This window comes from Miniopterus schreibersii (assembly GCF_964146895.1).
Source record: "Miniopterus schreibersii genome assembly, chromosome: 15".
In the NCBI taxonomy this organism is placed as follows: Eukaryota; Metazoa; Chordata; class Mammalia; order Chiroptera; family Miniopteridae; genus Miniopterus; species Miniopterus schreibersii.
The window spans coordinates 49597427-49623948 of NC_138115.1; the positions used below are offsets into that span (position 1 = coordinate 49597427).

Sequence of the window (26522 nt, forward strand, 5' to 3'; positions counted from 1 at the left end):
CACACACACACACAGATTCTAGTTTGATGAAAGATTCAAAATGTGAAAAATTAGAAATTAAAGAGAAAATACTTTTATAAAAAGTAGGAATGGCTTTTATAAACAAAAAGTCATTAAATCAGTAAAACATAAAATCTATGCCAAGAAATAATTTTTCACCTATCAGATCAGCACACAAAACAAAAAATAAAAGTCACTCTATTGGCCTGGCCGGCGTGGCTCAGTAGTTGAGCATCAACCTGAGATTCAGGAGATGGAGGTCCGATTCCCAGTCAGAGCACATGCCCGGGTGGTGGGCTCAATCCCCAGCAGGGGGCGTGAAGGAGGCAGCCGATCAATGACTCTCATCATTGATGTTTCTGTCTCTCTCTCCCTCTCCCTTCCTCTCTCACTGAAATTTAAAAAAAAAAAAAAAATTAAAAAAAAAAAAAGTCACTCTATTGGAGAAAGAGCAGGGGAACAGGTACTGGTGTATGCTGAGGGTGGGGGATAGCTCTGGTACATCTCTGTGACCCTATGGGGAACAATCTGGCAACACCTATAAAAATTATGAATACGTATTCCTCAAACTTGAGAGTCTACTACAAAGCCCTTTTTTGTTATACTTGCACAAGTATAAAGCAAGTTTACAAATCAAGGTGCATGACAGTATGTGTGATATGTCTCATTTATATAAAATCAGGAAATATATATGTCATTCCTTCTTTATGTATTAAATTGTCTTGAAAGATGTATAAGACACTGTTAACAATAATTGCCTCTAAAGAAGAAAACCTGGATGGGAGTCAATGGGGGGAGGCAGACTTACATTTTACTGTGCACCCCTTTGTATCATGTGAATATACTACCTATTCAAAACTGAGAAAAAACACATCTTTTAACTATTTAAAAAAATGTATAGATTACCCTTAGGGAAAAGGTATTATAGTATTCAGAGAAGAAATAATAAATTTTGCTTAAAATCCATCACCCTCTCTGTAGCCACTCTGCGAGGCCACTCTTAACACAGTCTCTAAGCCTGGCCTGGCCAAAGCAGGGCCCCGAAGTTCTACAGCATCTGCTTCGCTTCCTCAAGAATCAGAACAAATCCTCTTTCTAGATTTCTTGCAAGATACTAAGCAAAAAGAGATGGCTATGTTTCAGAAAATTTACATGTTACCCGCTGTATCACTGAAACGAAAGAACCAATCTATAAACTAAAATTAAAGAACTGGATTGAACACTGGAAATCTTAATGAAAGCTGGAAAAAGCTCCATACATTCAACTTCATTTTCTGCATTGGCAACAAGATAGCTAATGGAAGGAAGATAAAAACAGAAAAGATGAGAATATCTTATACAAATAACAACCTTCAGCATGTGTTCCTCGCTGGGTACAAATTCATGCATAGCAGAAGCTTTACCCAAAACAAGTTCGTATCGTGCAGAACACCATCCCATGACGAAGCCTCTCCAAAAGCCAAACTGGCTACTAAGGCCAACTGGTGTATTTTTTAATTTCTGGAGTTAGTAGCTGCATCATGCAAGTTGGAATATAGTGATTAAGAAACAATATTATTTGTAGGCTGTGAAAACCCTCAAAGGCCAGGAACCATTTTTTGGAGGTTAGGCTCAGGGAAGTCATGATTAGATGTACACTTTTCAAGAGGAGGAAAAAAGGCTAACATTTCTAAATCTTTTAAGTGATCATCTTTCTTAATCTCATGCCAATTACTTGACTGGTCAGAGCCAAAAATGGCAAAATTATGAAGAATCCCACATGGGCAAGCTTCACAGACTTGCCCATGGATGTAGACTATTTGGTGGGCACGGTTATGCCCAAAGTTCTACCCCACAGGCAACTGTGGGCCAATGGCTGGAAGCAATAAGCTGGTGAGTGACGTGGCTGCATCACTGAGAGATCACTTCCTGCTACTGGGAACACACATGAAGTCTCTGTCTACCAATGCTGGCCAGAAGCTACCAAAGGCAGGCCATTTTCATTTAATTTGAAAGCAATTTGGATATTTAGTCCTACCAGCACAAGATACATATACGGGGGTGTGCAAAAGTAGATTTACAGCTATGAGTACGTGAAACAGTTTATTCTTGTATCATTATTTACTTATTAATTATTGTGTTATTGTATAATTATTGTATTGTATTAACTGTAAGCCTACTTTTGCCCACCACTGTATATACTAACAAATAAAATCACATATACAATGCTTTCTCCTACTTATACAAAATAATGTTTAAATGTGGCTGGTAACTTTACACATACAAGGCACATTTTTTTAAAAATTAAGGATAATGGATAGTGACAGGCCTTCTGCTAAACAATTCATTGTTTGAAATTCAACTTCCCCTAAAACTTAGGGTTCCTTGCTGGGTAAAAACGCATGCAACAGTCACCAGCCTCCTTAAGCTGGACACAAGACATGCGTTGGCTGCAGAAAACACATAATTAGCAGTTATATGTTTCTCATGCCAACAAATCAATGATTAACAAGGATGATTAAAGTCTGGATGGAACCAAAGTACAAGCTCTTTGCCTCCCTGATGCGGACTCAAAAGCCACAAGCACACACACTGCCCCATGGCAGGCTCATACCGCTGGACTTTGCTTGCTTGGATCTCTCTCGTTCCTGGACTGTAGACTTTGGGAAAAGTGGAGGAAGTCCTCGGGACTTGGTGGGTCTCATGTAGCCTTTCACCGGCTCTGCCATTCTTTTTTCTTCCTTCTTCCCTTCACCCAGGGCCTTTGATTCAGGTTTTTCTGTCATTTTCTCAGGTGCCTCCAAGATCTTATCCCCTGGTTCTGGGAGTTGAAGACCCTTGGAAGCAGTCACTACTAATGTATCTGCCACCCGTGAAGGGGTAGCTCCAACTTGGCCATCTAAGGAATCTGACTGGAGTTCTAGTGCTGGCAAGGAAACCTCTTCTAAATCTGTGATTTTAGAAGCTGGGCTAATTCCTTTCAACTTATCCTTTCCACCTCCTGGAGGCAGGAGAGTCATGTCCACCTCCTTACTCAAACTAGCTGGGCACCTGGCCTCTCTACCTTCAGCATCTTGGTCCTCACAGAAAAGGGGCTTTTGTGTTTTGTCTCCCAGTAAGTCAGGAATATGAACTGAAGCAGAACCTTCCTCGGACTCCTTCTTTTTGTTTACTGGATATGTTGCAAAATTACTCCCATCTGCACACACTTCTAGGCCTCTGAGCTCACTTGGGAGGCTCTGGTCTGGCACTCCAGAATGGTGCCCCTTTGCTAGTTCTGTGATTTTCTCCACTGAATGTTTAGAAGCACCACTGGGCACTGACTCAGATTCTCCTACCACATGCCCTCCATCTATCCCTGCTTTATTTTTCATGGGATCAGCAAGCTCACCTTTATTCTCAAGACAGTTATCTCCAGGACTCTTCACTGTTTCTATGGCTGCTGTAAAAGTAAGGACACCTCCTCCTGTGCTTGTAAAGGGCATAAGAGCAGAGGGAACCTTGGAACTTTCTTGATCCAGGACTCCATCTTTGCTGCAATTACCCACCACTAATAATTTAGAAATCTGGGCTGGAGCTGTCTCTTGCCTACTTTCTGCCAAGGCATCTGTAAAGGAATCACCTTCCTTTACTAATTGAGGAATAGGAGTGGGCAGTTTTTCACAGGCTGCTGAATCCAGAGCCTTTAGAGGGGCTGATTTATTCATCAACTCTGGTGGTGTTCTGGAGCAGGTAAATGTAATATTTCTATTTTCATCCACATAGCCTATTCCTTCAATTCTGTGGTCTCCTGTGGCTTCCACGGGAACATGTCTTTTTGTTGTATCTGTCTTATTCTCCAAAATGTGCTTCTCAGAAAAACTATTTTTAACCTTTTTGCTTTTTCCATCATCATTCCTTTTACTTGGTTTGTCAGTCACTGCAGTGTGCCTCTTGGCTGCATCTGCCTTATGCTCCTCAGCCAGTACTGAAGGAACAGATCCTGCCCCCTGGATTTGGTCTTGGCAGCTCACATCTGTCACCTTGGTAGCTGCTTCAGTAACAGCAGAATCTTTCACTGTGTTTGCTTTGTTCCCACCAAGAGCCCCAAGCTCAAAAGAGTTAACCTCAACATTCCTACCCTTCTGGTCAACTACCTCCACTGTGGGTATATTTGATGTCTGTGAAAGCAAAGGCTCATGATTTATGGGGAAACTGAGTCCTAACTCCTTGCTTGGATGGGGAGTGCCACCAACACCTCCATCCTTCCCTATAAAAGGTGGGCTGAGGACATCTTCCTTGCTCTCCACTCTAGCAGGCTGTGCAGAATAATTATTTTTAAACTTTTTGTTTTTGCCTTCACTGCTTCTTTTTTTAGGTTTTTCAGAAATCCAGGGAGCTGCCTCATGATCCATCCAAGGACACTTTCCTTCCTTGCTCTGGTTACTGACACCTAGATCTAGGGCCACAGCTGCTCTTTCTGTTGTAGCACCGGAAGTCTGAGTCATGCCTGACCCAGTCCCCAAAGGAATCAATGCCTGCAAGGTGCTTGCCACACTAGGGTCAGTCATCTCCTTAGGCTCCCCCTTCACCACTGCCTCAGGGAGATCAGCCGTGACCCTCAGCTGCTTGGAAGAATCCCGCCCCAGCTCCTGAATCTTATCCCCAGCAGTCATTCTTTCTGTTTTAGAGGCTGGCTCACTTGGCACAAGGACAGCTCTGCCATCCTCCTGGCTGTCTGGAAGGACCGGCAGCTCAGTCCTTGCTCTTGCCTTCCCAGAGCTCGCTCTCACTTTCCCAGAATTCCCCCTTCCCTTCCTGCTTTTGCCATCACCTGCCATTCTCTTAAATGGTTCATTCCCTGTCCCAGGAATCTGAACCTTGTCCTGTGGTGGCTGCTCAGAAGCTAAAATGCTCATCTCTTGTATTTGCTCGGGAAAAGCTTCCTTGTTAAGTTCTTTAACATCTTCAGCTACTTCAGAGAACTCTTTCTGTTTGTCAATCTGCAGCTTAGTCATTTTCCTTTCACCATTCTCTTTTTTCAGACTACTTTCTAATGCATTACTTGTTGTTAAAGTGGGTATCAAATTAGGCAGTTCTTTTGCTGCCATGGGTTTTAAAACTCCTGCTATAGCCTCTTGGTCTAAGACAGGAAAGCAACCCTCTTGGGGTCTGACCTCCAAAGGAACTTCTACTTTGTGTGCAGAAACTTCTGTCAGACCTACTGTCTGACCTTTATCCCCAGGAGTCTCTGGGTGGGGAGTAGTCTGTGGTTTGCATTCACCTTGCTGCAAAGATTTCCTGTCTTGGCTCTGTGGCCCTGACCTGTTACCTTTGACTTCTGCCTCTACACTCAGCTTGGGCTGAGAATTTACTGCAGCTTTCGGGGGTTCTTCCAAAGGACACAAAGGAACATCAGGGCTTTCTGAGACAAAGTTCTCAGCTGCCAGTTTGGCTGTTCTGGAGTCATTTTCACATTCCTTTTTTAGGTTTTCTCTGGATGCCAGTCTGTATTCCGTGCCCACAGTGGTAGACTGGCTGGGGAAAACACCTGATTTTTGTGGGTCAGCTGCAAAGGGATTACCTTTAGCCTCTTTTGCACTGTCATCATCCCAAGGTCCCCCAGCCCGGGGTTGAGAATATCTCTTTTGCTTTGGTTTCTTCTTTTTTTTCTTCATCATTGTTGCTGTGCTTTCTACATCCCAGGCCTCCCTGCCAAGATCCCTCTGGGGTTCAAGGAAATCAACATGAGTAGTTTTCCTTTGGTTCCCAGGCTCACCAGAGGAAAATGAACCAGAGACCCAACCTGACTCAGACAAAGAGCAGGGGCCCAGCCCAGGATCAAGAGTCTTCCGTGAAGAGCCTCCCAGCAGCTCAGGAGGGACCCTGGCAGGCCTGGACCGAGCGGCCCTGCGGTCACTGGGTCTGCACACTTGTTTGGCTTGAGTGGGAAGGGAACCTGCAATACATGAAGGTGGCCAAGATTCCAAACAGAAAACTCCTTGTTATTGTTTCTTTAAAAGTCCACTTAGTGACTCATTTAAGTAGTCTATATTCACCAACCCACATACTAATTCATTTAGGAAAAGTTTTTTTCTGAAACATTTTTCACCCTTAACTGGGATTAGCAAATATTTAACAAAGATCATCACCTCAAGTAAAAATTTTTTTTCAAACATATTTACAAAGTATTTAAAACTAGAGAAAAGAAATTCAGAGTTTTTCTAACCCCTATAATAAGCACTTACTGCCTATGACCCTCATCTGACACTTGTTTATATTTGTCATTATTTTTACTAGGTACTTAATTCTCAATTCTGCAATAAAATGGTAAGCTCTTGTATCTTTTTCGGTAAAATGTATTTATTAACTGAATGAAATACATATGATCTTGGACAGAATTTATAATTCTAAGAGTCTGTCACCGGTATTATGCTAATTAGTTATCAAACTAACCAGGTGAATTCTGGGAAACAGACCAGAAGGCCAGACTTATGCTAATAAAAAAAGACGACGACGACGGAGAGCAGGAAAAGGAAAAAGACACTGAGTTAGAATTTAGGCCAGAGAAAGATTCTCCTCATTCCAGAACCGGAGCCTCCTCCTTTAAAAGGGGCATGTGTTAGATTTCAACATTCTATTCCTAAATGTACTTCCCCAAAGACAGAGGAATATACATAATGCCCAGTAGGGTAACGAATCCAAACAACTGGGATGAGCCCTCCTGAAAAGTTTCAGGCAGGCCACTGGTTCAATCTGCTGCCTCCAGGGCAACATGGCATGGATCCGATATCTCAGAGAGGCCATTAAGAAGCAGGTCTAGGACAGCTCTTGCCAAGTCTGACTCAATGAAATAACTTCAGAGAATATTAAAATACTTAAACAGTATCTTTTGTTTTTGTCTTTACCCCTCCAAAGTCCTCCAAATCCTACCCTTTATTTAATACCTCAGGTCAATTATTGCTTCTCTCAAAAAATTGCTAGGCTTTCGCACCCTACAGCATTTATAACAATTTGGCAATTAATTAGTAGCTATTTGGTGCCATCTCTTATACTGTTTATTTCAATGATATAAATCTTTGATTTCAGAGTTCATGCCTGGGAACTTCTCTTGCCATCCAGGCTGTAATATAACACAAGGGCAAGGACCTGGACTTAAATATTTATGTGCCTTAGCATGGTGTACTTTGTACACATTAAGAACTTGATAAATCTTTATTGATATGCTCATTTTGAAAAAAACTAAACATTTATTTTGCTCCTTCTTGGTGCTAGCTCCGTCAGTGTGCAAAACACTAGAGACTGTAAGTGAAATAAGTCATGGTCTCTGCCCTCCAGTTCACATTCTGATCAGTCACAGAAAAGCAAGCAGAGAATCAAGTTGATAATCATAGCACGTTTCAGGCTTACAATAAAGAACATGTAATCTTGAAGTTCACTGAATAATCGAACTTTAAGTTAGAAAATATCTGAGAATGGTACCTCTCAAAGTTTAATGTATATAAAAATTATATGGAAAACTTGTGAAAATGCATATTATGATTCCAAAGGTCTGAGGTGAGGTACAAGATCGTGTATTTCTGAAAAGCTCCCAGACAATGCCCATGTTGCTGAGCTGTGACAAACACTGTGACTAGTGAGGTTTATAGAACAATGAACCAATATATTCCTTTTATAGCTGAGTAAACTAAGGAAAGTTAAAGAACCTGCCTAAGACCACACGGGACAGAAGAGTGAACAGCTGACCTGGATTAAAACTTAGGGGTCCTGGGTTGATGTAGTGATCACTTAAAAGTATGTAACAAGGTGAATTTCTGCCAAAACAAGACAAAATTTGTCTAAGAAAGAGAACTGACCTCATAAGCAGTACTGCTGATTACTACCATATGACCAGGGACAATGGCTGCCACCACCCCATCACTCCCAGTTGCAGTGGTTCCACAATCCACTTCACTTTCTCAACTTACCTGAGGTCTCTGAAGAAAGCTCAGGAGCTTGACTACTGAATGGTTTCTTCTGCTCTAGTTTCTCTAACACAGAAGCCTCATCTGCTGGCAAATTGAACTTTTGGCCTGTGGCTGTGACTGGTTCTAAAGGTAACAATAAAAACCACATAGGTTTCAGAGAAGCACAATTTCAGCTATTTCTCCCCCTTCCAGAAGTTGGAAATGGGAATAGTATTTGAGGAATCAGGGATGTTCCTGTTAGGGCAGCTGAAAAGTGGAGTGGTAGTGGGAAGGTGGAGTTGAAAGGGCTTTTGTTTGTTATTAAGATGGGAAAAATAACAAATGTTGGCATGTTGGTGGGAATGATCAAATAGAATGAGAAAAAAACTGTTGAGAGGTAAGAAAGGAGAGGCGCGGGCCAGGTGGCTGGTGCATTGTCCCATGCACCAAAAAGGCTGCAGATTGGATCCCCAGTTGGGGTGCATATGGGAGGCAAACCAATGAATGTTTTCTCTCACATTGATGTTTCCTTCTCTCCCTTCCCCCTCCCCTCCTTTCTCTCTCTAAAAAAAAAAAATCAATAGAAACATATCTTCTGGTGAGGATTAAAAACAAGACAAAAAGGGGAGAATGGCCAGGGCAATGTGCTTAAGTAGGCAAGAGAGATGGGATCTAGTACAAAATAGAGAGGTGGCCTTAATCAGAAGCAGGGATGTTCATTTCCAGTAACAGGAAGGGCAGAGTCTCTGGATACAGACACAAGTAGTTAGGTCGATGAGGCAGCAGAGGTTGTGAGTGTCCTCTCTTACTGCTTACTGATTGATAACAATATCAGCAGAGAGTAAGGATGAAGAAGCTACTGGAGTAGGGTGAAGGTGAGAAGTAATTGTGTGGAAGAGTAGGACTGTATAAAGATTTGCAAAGTACTGTCTTTATTTTACCTGGCATGATGCTTGCCCCTTGCCCTTCTGGAGACTACACCCTGGTAGACAGAAATACTGAGTGTAAATGTAGGTACATACCTGGTGAAATCATGGAAGTAGGTGCAGCTGAATGCCCCTTATTCTGGAGAGATCCTAACTGGGAATCCTCACTTATTTCTCTCTGTGTCTGTACAATTTCCATGTCCTTAACTGGAACTGATGCCACCTCTGTTTCTGAGGGTGGTACAACATCCTTAGCCAGGAATATCTCTGTTTCTGGAAGCAGAGGCACATCCTTGCCCAGAGTCATCTCTGTTTGGGGGGGTGAAGCTATGTCTTTGACCGGGGCCGCCTCTGTTTCTATGGGTGGAGCCATGTCCTTGACCAGGGCAGCCTCTGTTTCTATGGGTGGAGCCATGTCCTTGACCAGGGCCACCTCTGTTTCTGGGGGTGAAGCCATGTCCTTGCCCAGGGCCATCTCTGTTTCTGGAGATGGAGCCATGTCCTTGACTGGGGCCACCTCTGTCTCTGAGGACAAGGCAAACTCCTTGGCTGAGGATATTTCTGTGGATGATACAACATCCTCAGCCAATGCCATCTCCATTTCTGAGAGTGATACCATGCCTTCAGCTGGGGCCAAATCCATTTTTATAGGTGGTGCCCTCTCTGTTTCTTTGAATAGTATTTCATCCTTGGCTGGGGTTTCCTTTGTTTCTATAGGTAGTACCACGTCCTTGACTACAGCCATATCTGATTCAATGGATGATTCCATGTCCTTGGCAAATGCCATATCTTCTTTGGTAGGTGGTTCCATGTCTTTGGCCAATGCTACCTCTGTTTCTGTGATTGGTGCCATGTCCTCAGCCAAGGCCATCTCTGTTTCTCTTGATGGTGCCATGTCAGCAGGCTTCAGTCCCATCATTATTTCCAATGCTTCTGTTGATGCCCTCTCTTCTGCCGATGCCATTTCTACCTCCTTGGCTGGCTCTAAGGAAAATACGGTGGAAATTTAGGATCCATCATTTTCTGCTCGTAGCTCTACATTCAAAACTCACTTTCTTAGAGCACAGGAATATCTGGCTTTTGTGACCCTAACATCCTAAACATAACTAAAAAGCTGGCTAGTTAATGCATTTGTGCCTACTCTGACAGTCCCAATCCTTAAAGAACAGGATACTGGGAGAAAAAATGGTGGAGAAAAGGCAAAGAAGAGAAAAACACCCAAGGTTTAGAAAAACAACAATACAGGTACACAGTGTCAGAAAAGGAATGTGGAAACCCTAGAATTTTAAATTAAAAAGGGATTTTCTTTGCCCATTAACCCCCAATTTTTTGTTTTTGTTTTTTAATATATCTTCATTGATTTCAAAGTGAGGAAGGGAGAGGGAGAGAGAGAGAGAGAAACATCAATGATGAGAGAGTCATTGATCGGCTGCCTTCTGCACACCCCCGACTGGGGATCGAGCCCACAACCTGGGCACGTGTCCTGACCGGGAATCAAACCATGATCTCCTGGATCATAGGTTAATGCTCAACTGCTGAGCTACACCAGCCAGGTAACCCCAAGTCTTATATCTCAACTACAACTTCAGTCCTGTCATGTGAATTCAGTAATGTAAGTTTAAAAATATTTGTGATCATTTGACATTTTTATCTATACTGCTGTATGCTGCTAAAAAATACATCTGATGATTTATATTGATTACTGATACTGTAACCACACACCACTAAAGAGGGCTTCTAATACTTTACCTGCTGTGGGCTGCAGAGGTTGTGTGGCCTCTGGGGAAATGAAGACTCCCGCGTGGGCAGAGCTTGGGGCTTCCACAGGCCAGCCCTGAGGTACAACTGCTGCAGAAGCAAATGTGTCGCAGGGAAGATGACCTAACATTGAAACACAAACACCTGTTTAAACCTCAGCCAACACTGGAGGGTAAAAGGCATCTGATATTTAAAATCAGCTTTATATACTACCATAAACATGCAGACCTATGGACCAATGAAAAACAAAGCAAAACAGTTTTAAATTAAACACTGCTGTCATTCCCTAGTTTTCTGGCTAGTTAACAGCCTGTGTAGTATCACCATATCCCTGCAGCGCCATGAATCAACCTTCTAGAGTGTATTACAAAGATTCAAAAACCCCAAGATTGAGCTTAGCTCCAACATCACAACTAATACAACATAATGTATAGTAAGGAACTGTGGGTCTTAGTTTTCTTACCCATAAAAAGAGATTAACACTTCCCTTTCCAACATTAGAAGACAATTTTGTAGAAATGCTTGTAAATTATTAAGAACTAGACAATGTCAAAATAGTATTATTATGCTGTCCACTGCCAGACTTAACAGCGGATTTAATAACCCCTTGCCATCAAGATTATTAGAATTTAGCTAGAGAGGCAAGATCTTTGACATAGATCAAATAATACAAAAACATATAGTACGAATGAGGTGCTGTAAGAGTTTGAAAACAACCACAAGGACCAGAATAGTCAGAGAAGGCTTCAGAGGAGAAGCAAGAGCAATTTCGAAGAAGCAGTCAATTTCGAAGATGGAGAGCGCCGAGCAAAAAAAAGTATGAAGATGCCAAGACGGGAATATTTCTGGGACTGTGAGATTAGTCTGATTCAAATAGATCTTGCATATCAGCAAGGGAAAATAAGATTAGAATAAACAAGGAGGGGAATCTGGAAAGCCAGAATAACTTAGAGTTGAAGGGGAAAAAACATATAGGGTGCCTGAAGGTCTTAATCATGAAAATGAGATGACAAATACAAAAGAGGGACTCAGAGTGACCAATATAGCAGGTCTATTCAGAATGAATTTCTAAAGGGAGCAGGAATTCTGTTAGATTACTGAGGTGGTCTAGGTGTGAAGTGATAGGGGTTTACACTGGGAAAAAGCAGAGGGAGAATAAAGGGAAAGAAGAAAAGTGCTGTAAAGAAAGAAGTCAATGTAGCAAAATGACTCACTAGCTAGTGAGCTGGGAAAAACGGGAATCAAAGCCAAAACCAAAGTCAGGAGACTAGATGGAGAGCATCAAAGACAACTCATTTAACATCCTTCTCCCAAGAGTCCAAAGAAAAACCTACATGCAACATATTAGCCAGGATCTTTACAAATACAGAATTATAAGCATTGTTCCAAGTGGGACCTATTGAAGCTGCGTAGTGAAGGGAACCAGAATGTCACCCCAAAATATGCCTCTTTGACTGAAACATTATTTTAAGCTGAAGGCAATTAAGCAGCAGCAAACCCAGAAAAAGCTCCCCCATGTCTGCCTAAAGGCAGGATATAAATTCTCTTTGACTGGAGATTAAACTCTTACCAGCCCAGAGAGGACACCAGAGCAATTTGCAAACAAATCCATTAGTTCCCTATCGTTTTTTGTTGAAGAAGCTACAGAAACAGAAATTCTAAGCAACCACCCTGAGTTACTTTTCTCCTGTGTGATGGATGCTACATGCATTAATAAACTATTCTTCTCTTGTTAATCTTTTTGTCAGAGTCCAGCTGAAAACCTAAGATGAACAGGAGTAAAATTTTGTTTAAAAATTATACAACACCATGGAGGATACTCGTAACTGATGACTAAGGTCTGCTTAATGTTCGCTATGTAATGGACACTATGCAAAGTGCTTTCACATCATTTTATTTAATCATCGCTTCGTTATTAATGTAGGGACGACTGTTGGCCCCATTTTCTAGAGAGAAGAAACCAAAGTTTAGGGGGACAAAACTTGCCCAAGGCCATAAGTGACGTAGCAAAAAGTGGAGACAGGCCTGGCCCAGGACAGAAGATTCAAGATCCCATCACAGGAGGGGAGCAGCCCAGAAAGTCCAACTGAATTCTTCCCTGGGACTTATCTAGAAAGTGCCCTCTCCCAGCCAGAGCCCCTAAACATGACTTTGCCTTGTAGTCCATTTCAAAGGTGATGGGTTCAAGGCCACATTAATTGTCTGAAGCTAAGAAATAAATCCAATTGGAGAAGTCATACCATAACTGTCTTTCAGGGGATCACTTTGCTGTGTAAATGCTGAAGGATTGGCGGTCCCACTGGGAAAAAAGAGCAAATCTTCCAGGCCATCACCACAGTGCATCTTAAAGGGATCTGGAATAAAGAAGGGATTTAAAACTCAACCCCAGTGACCAGGACCACAAAGATAGCATTCCTTACTACCCCAGAATGCATACTGACTAGCTTTCGTGTCAATACTAAGTTAAATAAATTGAGATAATGTCACTGTACATGGTAAGAAATCAATAAATATTCACTAATTTGAAACCAGCTATATGTCCATTATAAGTTCGATGGCAAAAAAAAAAGCCATATATAAGTGGAAACAAACAACTTGAACTCTCAACCTGGTTAACTCTGACATGGAGGCACTGAGGCTACTGCTTTGTGCAATCGGTTCCTTCCACTACTTTCAGCTCAGATGTTTTTTGACGCCATAGATTATTTTGAATTTTATACAAAGTGGGTATAAGTCTTGGTTTTCTCCTCTGTCAAATGAGTATAATATATATTTGGCAGAGTTAGGTAAGAAACACATACAATATATATATAAAGGCTGTAGCACCATGCCTGGCACAAAACAGGCATTCAACAAATGGCGCGATTAAGTGGTGATGGACAGAGACTTGACCTGGGGTGGTGAACACGCAACACAATGCACAGATGACGTGTTGTGGAGCTGTGCACCTGCGACCTGTATAATTCTGTTAACCAGTGTCACTCCAATAAACTCTATAAAAAGGGGGAAAATGGTGCTATTATTATTGTAATAAATCCTTTTGGAAGAATTAAACTTTAATGAATATGAATTTCAGTTACTTTACTCAAAGCAGGTTTTGAAGGAGCGAGAACCAGAGGCGCATGTGCCAAAGGAGAGATAAACAGAGAGGAGTAAGGGTCACCTAAATGTTCAGGGGTTACTAATTATACCTTGACTGTGCTTTACGAGCTATATTTAGGTTAAAATGTTTTATCTGAGTGGTGATTGTGGCTTTTTCATGTTTATGTCATAGTTTACATTCAGTAATCACAGGCAAGCCTGCACTCACCAGTCTGGATAGGATTCACCACTTGCTCGGGTGCAAAGCAAAAGTTTGTATTTTCTGGCCAGTTCTGGTTGTTCTGATATCCCTGGTAGGCCATTTTCTCTTCAAGGAATTCTGTTGGAGACCCTGCAAATAGAAACGTAAAACAAAAGTTACAAAGTACCAATGTTTTCCCCTCCACTAGACTTGAGTTTCTGTATTATAGCTAGTACAATACAAAACAATCATACCTGCTAGTGCCTTTGACAAAAACTTTTAAAAAATTTGTAAGATAGAAGGCAATAAAATGCTGGAAGCATAAGGTTATATTACAAGGTTAAAAATACTGCCAGAGGACTTCTGGTTATGAATGCACAAAAAGGCTGGTGATTTTTATGCACAAAAGAACAAGTATAAAAATTGGACAAAATTGTCAAAAGCATCATCTCAAGTACTGGAATGAAAGAAGAAAAAAAAGTCAGATAAATAAATGAAGAGATATATCATGTTCATGAATGGAAGACTCAATAGTTTTAAGATGGCAATTCTCAAATTGACCAATAGAGTAAAGGCAATTACAATTTAAAATCCCAGCAGAATTTTTTGAAGTTATAACAAAATCATTCCATAATTTATATGGAAATGCAAAAAAACATAGAAAAGTCAAAACAAATTTGAAGAAAAAAAAGTTGGAGGACTTACATGACCTGATTTCAAAAGTCTGTGTGGTAACAAAGTCTGTGTGGTATAGACCATACATTAGATAAATGGAACAGAATAAAGTTCAGAAAGAAACCTACAAAGTTGTGGTCCACTAGTTTTTAACAAAGATGCTTTATGTTAAAAACATAATTCAATGGGGGAAAAGGATAGATTTTTTTTCAACAACTGGAAACTTACCTCACACCATAAACAAAAACTAACTCCAAATGAATTACAATCCTAAATGTAAGAGCTAAAACTAGAAAAACTTATAGAAGAAAACATGGGAGAAAAATCTCTGTGATCTTGGATTAGGCAAAGATTTCTTAGACATGTCACCAAAAACATGATCCATAAAAGAAACAATTAATAAACTGGATAACATCAAAATTTAAAACTTTTGCTTTTCAATGATACCATTAAGAAAATGAAAAGAGAAGCCAATTACTTGGGAGAAAAATAAATCTAATGATAAAGGACCTGTATGCAGAAGAGATTAAAATCTCTCACAACACAATTATAATTACAATCTACATTAGATAGGTTTTAACAAGTTCATTTATCACAATAAAAATGTAATATTTATACATAACTTAAATATTGGTACATACAGTGTTTGTTTTTAGGCATTTAATATGGGGAAAATAGCTATTTCAATCAAACTTTTTGTTTTGTTTATACTTGCAATGAACTATGTATACAGTTTTTATTTTGTTTTCCTGTATTTTGATTATATTTATTAAAATACTATCCTTTGTCTGTTGAATCTAATAAAAACAAACTGGGACTTGGAAAAAGAAATCTCTTACACAATTATAAGACAATTTAAAAATGAGCAAAGGATTCCAATGAACATTTTCACCAAACTATACAAATGGATAATAGGCACATGAAAAGAAGCTTATTATCATTAGTTACTAGGGAAATGCAAATTAAAATTCCTATGAGGCCCTGGCCAGGTAGCTCAATTGGTTAGAGTGTTGTCCCAATACGCCAAGGTTGTGGGTTCAATCTCGGGTCAGGGCACATACAAGCAACCAATGAATGCATAAAAAAAGTGGAACAACAAATTGATGTTTCTCTCCCCCTCCTTCCTCTTTCTCTCTCTAAAATCTTTTTCTTTTTTAATCCCTATGAGATACCACTACAGCTAACCTCAAGGTAAACTGAGAAGGGAAGTGGCAGGACTGTCCCTCCTTTATGACTACTCAACTCATCAGGCTGCCTCTAGGAGCAAATTTTCCCCTTCAAGGTTGCCCTTTATTTTCATGGAATTATTTAAATCTGATTTCACCTACATGAAATGGTTTAGGGAAAAAGAAGAGAAAAATGAAACAGTAATTTATCCTAGATGTGCACTCCTTCAGGAACACCTCCTGAGAGGATCTTAGATGTCTGAGGATTATTTTATTTTCAAAATTTTTATCAAAATTACCACAAAGTCATTAATCTGGACTGGATTATTTAAATTAATAAATTCACACTATACACCAAACTTCCTAGAAAGTGATTTACATTTAGTATGAAAAGTATTAGGAGCCCCAAAAGAATTCAAACAACAGTCTATCCTAAAATAAACTTTAAAAGGCTAGTGATTCTGCTTATATTTCTTACCCTTTGGTAAAAACCCATGATTTTTAACCAGAGAAGTGGGCACATTTTTCTCTCACATTCTGGAGAAGGAACAGGCACCTCTGGTTCTAAGATGCGGGCGGCACTGGCTGCCCCTCCGCAGTGGCACCGCAGCCCAGCCCAGGGCAGCATTCGGGACCAGCGCCAGCCTCCGCCTCCGCCAGTGCACACGGCTGACAGGCTCCCCGGGCCCTCCTGCGCTGCTGCCGGCCTAGGTTCCTTCGCAAAACTCCTCAGCAAAGCAGGCAAGCTCCTGCTTCGGGCAGGAGCAACAGCCTTCAGAATAAATGTGGCTATTTGTTTTTTTAGCATAATTAATTGCAGTCTACTCAGAGTCTATTTCAGTAAAAGAATGAAAAATGAAATTCAAAAGAAAAAGCAATCTATATAATGCAATGGAAACAACCTTAGATACCTTGGTTCTCCTATAAAAGTAAAATGGGAAAAGACAGGGGCCAGTTTCTTTGAGAAATTGGGGCATTTAACAGAAAAGGCAAGTGACTAAATATTAAAACCAATTAATTAAGTAGAAATATCTATATATCAAAGCCAGAGTAATTCTATCAAGTAAGACCTATTCCAAGTACAAATAAGCCAAAGCCTTTTAATATAACAGAATACAAAAAGTTCATTGTTTCAGATTCTACACTGCAAAAATCTTTAAGAAACCACTGCTTGTCAAGATTTGTATCCAATCAAAGAAGAATATCCAGTTACCTGAAAAAAAACTATTAAAATACTCCTCCTCTTAAGGACATATATATGTGAAGTTTCTTCATGTACTTCAAACTCAAACAAGATATTGTGACAGACTGAACACACAGTTAGCTGTCTTCTATTAAAGCAGACATTAAAGAGATTTAGAGAAATTAAAAACCAAAGCCTTACTACTAAACTCTTTTTTTGGGGAAACTATACTTATGAAAAATGTTAGTGTTAACATTAATGAGTTTATTATTGTTATTTTTAAATACTAGTGTAAAAGTCTCTCAATTCTAATATCTGGTTTGAGAAATACTGGTAGATATAACCCATATAAACAAAAGCTCTTTAGGGTCCTTAATAATTTTATAAAGTTTTATTGAGGTACAACTGACATATAATAAGCTGCACATATTTAAAGTGTACAATTTGTGGACATCCTCTAATTCACATCCGAGAACTTTTCACAAGGAATTAATCCTTGAACAATATAAACAGTACATAAAAGCAAATTCCAGGTCAGAGCACATGCCCAGGCTGTAGGCTCGATTCCCACTAAGGGGCATGCAGGAGGCAGCCAATCAATGTTTTTCATTGATGTTTCTCTCTCTCCCTCTGCCTTCCTCTTTCCCTAAAAAAATCAATAAAAACATATATATATATATATATATATATATATATATATACTATATATATAGTATACTATATACATATACTATATACATAGTATATATATGTATACATATATAGTATATATATGTATATATATGTATATATACTATATACACACACACATATATTTAACCAGAAGAAATACTATATGCCTAGGATAAAGAGTTTAATGCCACTATCAAAGACTCAAAAGAAACAAAGGTGGTGATATCTATCACATCCCCATTTAACTAGTTTGGCCTGTGCTGAAGTCAGAAGGACGCTGGCAAATGGCTGTGAAGTATCTAACTGAACCAGGAGATTATTCCACCTGGCAGCTGATGCCTCAGACATGGCATCTTTACTGGAGCAAGCCAACCAGGTCCTGACACCTGGTGTACTGCTACTGACCTGGCTTATGTCCTTGTTCCCTACCAACTGGCAAGGACCATCAGAAGCATTTTGCTTTTACATGCACATGCGCCTTGCCTCAGGGCTACATCAATTCTACCATCAGATGGCTCAGAGGCCTTGAACTTTATGCCATTCCAAAAAATATCAAGTGGCCCACTACACTGACATTATGCTAACGAGGCCTGAGGAGGAGGAAGCAGCAAACAGATGCTTCAGGGAGAGGATGGGAGACCGACCACAAAAACTCAAGGGCCCTTCCCATCAATTAAGTGTTTGCAATCAATGGCCCAAAGCAAACCAAGATTTTCCTTTGATGGTGAATCACCAAGTCACGTCAACAACAGTGTAAAAAGGGGTACAACAATGCTTACTTAGCAGGCCTCTCTGGATGTTGTAGGCAACATATCCCACATTTAAGTGTACTTCTTTAACCGAACCATAAAGTTACCTGTAAGGCTGAAACAGTGGGGACCAGAGCGAGAGAAGGCTCTGCAGCAAGTTTAGATGCAGTTCAAGCTGCTTTGCCACTTAGGACTTCTGATCTGTCAGACCCAATGATACTTGAAGTGTCCATGACAAATAGGGATGCTGAATGTCCAGAGAATCACAGCCCAAACTTCTAGAATTTTGGAGAAAATCTATATACTCTCTTCTGCAGACAACTATCCCCCTTCTAAGGAATAGCTTTGGACTTGCTATTGGGTGTTAGTAGAGACTAAACGCCTAAATATGGGCTGAAGGCAAGGGAAATCTCAAATGGGTAGTAGAAGAAGTCAGATATCAATTATGGTCTCGTGACTAATTACAGAAATGAGAACTGTGATAGCTTTCTTTATTCTCTGTTACGTTTTATGTTTACTTGTATATCCTAACCATTTTCTTATTTTCCCTCTTCCCAATGCTGTCCGCTGTCAAAAATTAACTTCACAATCAGTCTCTTAATAACAGTAGCCAAAGGGTTATTGCCTCTCAGCTCCACACTCCCCTTCATTGCCTTGCTTGTGACAACAGAGCAGGACCCTAGAAACATCTCTCCTTTGTTAGCTGGCATGACATTAGGCACAGTAGAGGGTGCTGGAGTGAGGGGCTTCTCTTCCTGCTTCCCATGTGCTTTTCCATCTTCTTGCTCCCGTGGTGTTCTGCTGGTGTGCAGAACACACAATGGTACTCAATCCAACATGTTTTATTTTTATTTATTTATTTTTTTCTTTAAACACATCTTTACTGACTTCAGAGAGAGGAAGGGAGAGGGAGAGAGAGAGAGGCAAAAACATCAATGATGAGAGAGCCATTTATTTGCTGCCTCCTGCACGCCCCCAACAGGGAACCCACAACCTGGGCCTGTGCCCTGACCAGGAATGGAACCGCGATCTCCTGGATCCTAGGTCGATGCTCAACCGCTGAGCCACGCCCAGATGGGCAACCCAACATGTTTTAGTGGGCACTCCCATGAGCATCTTCCCAGGCAAGTTCCATCAGTGCCCCAAGCTGCCTTCCCCGTGATTCAGCAGCACCTCCATGTACAGTCTGCTGTTTGCCAACCTTAGCCTACAGCAGCACCCCAACAAAAATCTTTACCATCCAATGAAGAAATCCAAGATGAGAAACTAGCTTTGGGGAAGAAGTGCACTCTTCTAAATTTTTCTTGTATACTCAGCCTGAGTACTAAGGGTAGTAACTGCCATTCCTGTACACTTTAAGAGTTCTCTTTACCCCTCAGTAGTTAATTCCCTGTTCAGTTTCTGTCTCTTGACTGATACATATACTAAGAATTAAAAACAGTGCAATGGCTTAAATTCACATAATAAAAAACAGGGGGGAGGGATGAATGAGAAGTTTAAATCAAAGAAAATAAACTGAAAGGCACGTGCCAATCTCTAATTAAAAGGCTATCATGTGCATGAGAAAACATACTGTATTTCTGCTGTTCAGCACCAGTAGCAGCAGCAGCTGCAGCAGCAGGATCCCTCATTTACAGAGAAGACCAGAAATATTAGCTTTTATTAACCAGAAAAGCAGAACCCTTCAGTGGAGCTCTCTAGGGAATCTAATGTCAATACTTAGATTTGCATAGCTTTGCACCTCCTTGTCTCATTTTCAATTGCTGAAAACCCATTGGAGAAGCAGCTTGCCAGGTTTTTGCAGTGACAGAGTCCTAAATTAATTTCCTCACAATTAACAAAACAAAAGCTCATCCTTCAGGCTGCCTCGAGTTCTTTTAATATTTCACCTTCAGTTTTGTCCTCTAGAAATAGAACATCTCCAAAGACAATGGACACCAGACGTGCTCTAGTTACATCCCATTAAGACAGTTATACAATCATTTAAACAGGAAAAGGGGCTGATGGCCAGAGAATCATTTATTGGCAAAAAAAGCACTTACTGGGCTGAACCTGTAAGAACTTTCTGTGTGAACATTAATTATTACCCTAATATCATCTTACATTTATTAACTCCTTCAACCAGGTTACAAAGCATTGGGTTGGATGTATTTTCTGCCCCTTAACCCAAACAATTCTTTTATTACTAGGTCGCCTTTTATAGAAGACGAAGGTTCCAATCAGGGAAAAGGCAGTGGGAGTGGTAAGAATCTGTCAGGTTCCAGATCTATTTTTCTGACAAATTAGATATAGTGGGCAAAAGAAAGAGGACAGGGAAAGCCAAACTAACCTGAGCAACTAAAAGGACATTCTCATTAAAGGAACAAGCAGATTTAATTTTTTGTTTTGTTTTAGTTGGTGGAGGGAGTCCAGAAGATACATTAGACAGTTTAGGACACCTCAAAATTGAGATATCAACTCTACATCCAAATGCACATTCCAAGCTCAAATTTCCAGTTTCCTTAGTTCTCAACAAACCTCCTCATGGAATTCAACCAATATTACATCTGTTCTTACAAAACGTTCCCTTTAACTGTTTAGCATTTACATAATGTTTACGTATTTGTGCATTTCTCTCTGCAAATGGACAAACTAGAACAAATCCACAAGATAGCTAACATATAAAGCTTTACATTAATTCTGAAGAGGTCTGTAACAATGGTTAATTTGAAAATCATCTTTTTAAAAATGAGCTAGCTTTAATCCTGTCTGGTGTGGCTCAGTGGTTAGGGAGTTGGCCCACACACTGAGGGGTCATATGTTCGATCCTGATCAAGAGCACCTACCTGAGTTGCAGGTTCAATCCCTGGCCCCAGTCTGGGCGTGTGGGAAGCAATCAATGGATGTGTCTCTCTCAAATCTTTCTCTCTCTCCCCTTCCTCCCTCTCCCTCCCTCTCCCTCCCTCCCACTTCCTCCCTCTCCCTCCCTCTCCCTCCCTCCCACTTCCTCCCTCTCCCTCCCTCCCTCCCACTCTCTCAAAAAATCAGTGGAGATCAGCTGGGCATGGCTCAGCAGTTAAGCATCAACCTAGGATCCAGGAGATTGCAGTTTGATTTCCAGTCAGGGCATATGCCAGGGTTGCGGGCTCGATCCCCAGCAGGAGGCAGCTGATCGATGAAGACTCTCTCATCATTGATGTTTCTCTCTCTCTCTCTCTCTCCTTTCCTCTCTCTGAAATCAATAAAGACATATTAAAAAAAAAAATCAATGGAAAAAATACCCTCGGGTAAAGATGAACCAAAAAAAACAAAAAATGAGCTAGCTTTCTTTATTTTTATCATTTTTAAGTGTACAGTTCAGTAGCATTAAGCACATTCACATTGTTATACAAGTTTATTACCACTGCCCATCTCCAGAACATTTTTCATCTTGCAAAATGAAACACTGTACTACCCACTGAAAAGTAACTCCCCATTCCCCCTCCTCCCAACTCTTGACAACCACCATTCTTTCTCTCTCCATAAATTTGACTACTTATATACAGTACTGTAACTCATATAAATGGAATCATATAAGTGGAATCAGTATTGCCCTTTTGTGATTGGCTTATTTCACTTAGTATAATGTCTTCCGGGTTCACCCATGTTGAAGCATGTATTAGAATTTCCTTCCTTTTAAAGGCTGAAAAACACTCCATTGTATGTATATGACATATTTTGTTTATCCATATACCTGTTGATGGGCTTCTGGGCTTGCACCTTTTGGCTATTGTGAATAATGCTATGAACACAGGTGTACAGATACATTAAGAGTCCCTGCCTTCAATTCTTTTGAGTCTATACCCAGAAGAGAAAATGCTGGATCATACAGTAATTCTTCTTTTAATTTTCTGTGGAACTGCCATACTGTTCCCACAGAGGCTGCACCATTTACAATCCCACTAACAGTACAATTTTTCCACCTTACTTATTAATAATGCCAACCTAATGGGTGTGAAGTGGTATCCCATTGGGTTTTTATTTACATTTTCCTACTGATTAGCGATGTTAAGCTTCTTTTCATGTGCTTATTGGTTATTTGTGTATCTTCTTTGGAGAAATGTCTGTTCAAGTCCCTTGACCATTTTTAATCATTTGTTTTGATGTTGAGTTGTAGAAATGCTTTATATATATACTGGATAATGATCCCTTATCAGATTTATGTTTTGCAAACATTTTTTCCCCATTCCGTGAATTGCCTTTTTGCTCTATTGATAGTGTCCTTTGATGCACAAAAGTTTTTAATTTTCATGTAGTACAATTTATCTTTTTTATTTTTGTTACCTGTGCTTTTGGTGTCATATCTAAGAAATCATTGCCAGATCCAATGTCATGAAGCTTATGCTCTGTTTTCTTCTAAGAGTTTTATAGTTTTAGCTCTTATATTTAGGTCTTTGATCCATTTCGAGTTAATACTTGTATAAGGTGTAAAGGATCCAACTTCCTTCTTTTGCAATTGAATATCCAGTTTTCTTAACACCATTTGTTGAAAAGACTATCTTTTCCCCACTAAATGATCTTGGTGTCCTGCTCTAATGTCACTTGAATACATATGCAAAGGTTTATTTCTGGGTTCTCCGTTCTATTCCTTGGTCTACGTATGTCTTTATGCCAGGACTGTACTGATTACTGCAGCACTGTAGTAAGGTTCGAAGTCAGAAACTGTGAGATCTCTAACTTTATTCTTTTTCAAGATTGTTTTGGCTATTTGGGGTCCTTTGAGATTCCATATGAATTTTAGGATAGGTTTTTTTGATTTCTACAAAAATGGTGGTCGGGATTTTGAGGGGGGAAAAGTCATCTTTTGAAAAAGCACTTTAGATCTTCCTACCAGTAAGCAACATTTCACTGCTATTTTGGAACTGCCTGGAAGCTCATAGTTGTGGTAATCATTTGTAGACATCCTCTAATCCATACCCCAGAACTTTTCTCAAGAAATTAATCCTTGAACAATAAAAATTATATAAAAGTTAATTATTCAAATTTCTCCTTTAAAACATTAGGATGAAAGCCCTAAAATATATGAAGCAAAAGTTAACTGAATTGATGCCCCCGCAGGGTGGCTCGGTTGGCTGGAGCATCATCCCATACACCAAAAGGCTGCAGGTTGAATTCTCGATCAGGGCACATACCTAGGGTTCCCGGTTTGAACCCCATTGGGGCGTGTACAGGAGGCAATGGATCGATGTTTCTCACGCCGATGTCTCTCAAATTAATTTTTAAAAAAACAAACATATCCTCTGGTGAGGATTATAAAAAATTACACTGAGAAACAAATAATTCAACAATGATTGTTGGAGACTTCAATACCCCACTTTCAATAATAAACAGAACTAGACAGAATACCAACAAGGAATAGAAGTGAACACTATAAACCAAACAGATCTAACAAACATTTTAAAGAAAACTCCACCCAACAGTAGCAGATCATACATCTTTCTCAAATATACATAGAACATTCTCCAGGACAGACCATATGTTAGGCCATAAAACAAGCCTGAATATATCAAAAGGATTTAAATCATACAAAATATGTTCTCCAACCACAATGAAATAAAATTAGAAAATGACAACAGAAAGTAGTTTGGAAAATCCACAGATATGCGGAAACTGACAATACACTCCTAAACTACCAATAGGGCAAGGAAATCACAAAGAAAATTAGAAAATACTTTGAGATGAATGAAAATGAAAACACCACGCACCAAAACTTACAAGATGCACCTAATGTAGTGCTTAGAGGGAAATTTATAGCTGTAAACACCTACATCAAAAGTGGGGGAAATCGCCCAGGTTGAGCATTGACCTAGGATCCAGGAGATCACAGTTCGATTCCCAATCAGGGCATATGCCTGGGTTTCGGGCTCCATCCCCAACAGGGGGTGTGCAGGAGGCAGCCGATCAATGATGACTCACTCATCACTGATGTTTCTATCTCTTTCTCTCCCTCTCCTATCCTCTCTCTGAAATCAATAAAGTTATATTTAATTTAAAAAAAAGTGGGAAGAATCACAAAGCAATAACTTAACCTTCTAGCTTAAGAAACTAGAAAGGGAAGAGCAAACTAAACCCAAAGCAAGCAGAAGGAAGGAAATAATGATTAGAGTGAAATAGAGAAAACTCAGCAAAACCAAAAGTCGGTTCTTTGAAAAGATCAACAAAATTGACAATTGTACCTAGACTGATCAAGAAAAAGAGAGATGACTTAAATTACTAAATTCAAGAATAAAAGAGGAGACATCAACACCAATTTTATGGAAATAAAATGGTTTATAAGGGGATACTAAGAAGATCCACTAAAATATGACATATTGTGGTAGAAAAGTCATAAAGCTGCCTTTTCAGACTAGGTCCAACTCCGAGCTCCATTATTAAACTAACTTCAACTTCTTCTAATGAAAAATAGATATACTGTTATACATTCAAAGAGCTTTACAAACACTAATGTTTTATACAAATGACAATTATCCTTTTATTAATGAGATGTGAACAATCTTTTCAAGTCTAGAATGAGGGGAAAAATACAAGATCAATTCACAGTAGCTGTGTGTGAATGTTAGTAGTTCTGTGAGTAAAATTCCTTTGTCTCTGATAGAGTGTGGCTGTATCTATAATGCTGTGATTTTTCTTAGAAATGAGAATGTATTCATATATTACTTATGGAATTACAAATAAAACATTTTATATCTATGTATGCCTTTTGGCATAGTGTGGTGTTTCATTCCACAAAAAGAAGCAAATTATATAAACAGGTTAAAAATTTTATCAGAATTATGGATCACTCAAAGCTCAGGAAGAAGCTATTTTGTCTTATTCAATACAAAACTCCAATAGAAACTGAAATCAAATGTCTCACAGTATAATTAAATGCTTTGCTTAGATCAAGGTTCTTAAGCTCTGTCCATGAGCTGGTTTCAGGGAGTCCTAAACACCCTAGAAATAAATATGACATGTTGAGTGAATGAGTATATTTGTATTTTTCTGAGAAGTTCTACATTTTTACCAGAAAATCATGAACCAAAAAAACTTTAAGAAACATAAGGGGTTCGTATTTTACTGGTGTTTCCCCAACATGCAATGAATAGCTTGGGAGGTGAAAGGAAAAAACTAAAAAGCTTTGTTTCCAGAATTTGGGGAGGAGGGAGGAAAAAGGAAGTCTTGCTGTGTCTACATCTAGGAACACAGCAAGCAGCTTTATGTTTGGACTTCAACTGTGTTATAATGCCACCTTATGGGTTGGTTGTAAATGCTACTCAGATACTCTAACATTACAGATTTCTTTTCTGTTACTATTTCACATTTTGGTGCCTTGAATTTTTCCTAATGCTAAATCAAATGCATTGTATCTGATAATATAAGAGACAGTTTGAAACACCTGAGGGATTGACATCACATCATATCCAGAACTGTTATCATAATAAGCCACCTACTTTGATCACAATGGAAACTACCAGTAACACTGCCATTTGTGGAACACTTAGTGTACTGCATAGATAGCCCCAAACAGTGTACATAACAGTACTTTGCCTCCCTGGTAGCACAGAGGTTTATTCCACAAATAATTTGTGATTAAGTGTTGGTAACCCTTCACTGTAATGGAAACAACACCAATATAAGATTGAGAATAATCCAGATTTTACACATGCCTCCGAAATTAAAATAATGCTGTGTGTCCCACCAGCCCTGTGTTTTTGCCCAGAACCCTCTCTCACCTCCCAGCTCCAACCATATTACCCAACTGTAGCCAGATTTCATCTCACTTTCATCAAAATAAATACACTAGTAAGATCCAAGAATTGTTCCCATCACCAAAAACTTTAATCCTAGTGTACTTATAAGAAAGTCAGTGAGGATTGTGAATTATTAGTCCCTGTATTTAAATTATTGTACTTTAAACCTAAGAATAGATTATTAAGCTCTCTCAATAGAAGGAAACTATTAAATTGAGCTTTCTTAATAAAAAGAAATGTCTGCCAACTAAAAAACTTCTTTATATCATGCATGCAAATTACCTCAGGCATGGAATCTTTTCAATGTCTTAACTCAGTCAACATACTGCATGCAAATCTATCTACTACTATAAAGAAACACTAACCCAGAGTGACTAGGGAACCCAGAATGACTAGGGAATTGGGCATTCCACTGAATTCTTCCCAAATCCAGCATATTAGATTATCAAATAATAAAG

General features: G+C 39.6%; 1 protein-coding gene across 28 annotated transcripts in view; it reads right to left on the minus strand.

Annotated features, from left to right (window-relative positions):
* Positions 1 to 26522, minus strand: part of MAP4 (microtubule associated protein 4) — a 115843-nt gene that overhangs the window by 37348 nt on the left and 51973 nt on the right. For 20 of the 28 annotated variants that reach the window (XM_081159791.1, XM_081159789.1, XM_081159786.1 and 17 more), the window contains exons 4-9: positions 13899 to 14021; positions 12829 to 12942; positions 10580 to 10711; positions 8927 to 9814; positions 7926 to 8048; positions 2594 to 5917 (exon numbers count right to left, since the gene is read on the minus strand). In XM_081159791.1, coding sequence (XP_081015917.1) covers positions 2594 to 5917; positions 7926 to 8048; positions 8927 to 9814; positions 10580 to 10711; positions 12829 to 12942; positions 13899 to 14021 — 4704 coding nt within the window. The remainder of the gene's footprint in view (positions 1 to 2593; positions 5918 to 7925; positions 8049 to 8926; positions 9815 to 10579; positions 10712 to 12828; positions 12943 to 13898; positions 14022 to 26522) is intronic. The other 8 variants (XM_081159799.1, XM_081159798.1, XM_081159796.1 and 5 more) reach the window with 1 other exon arrangement.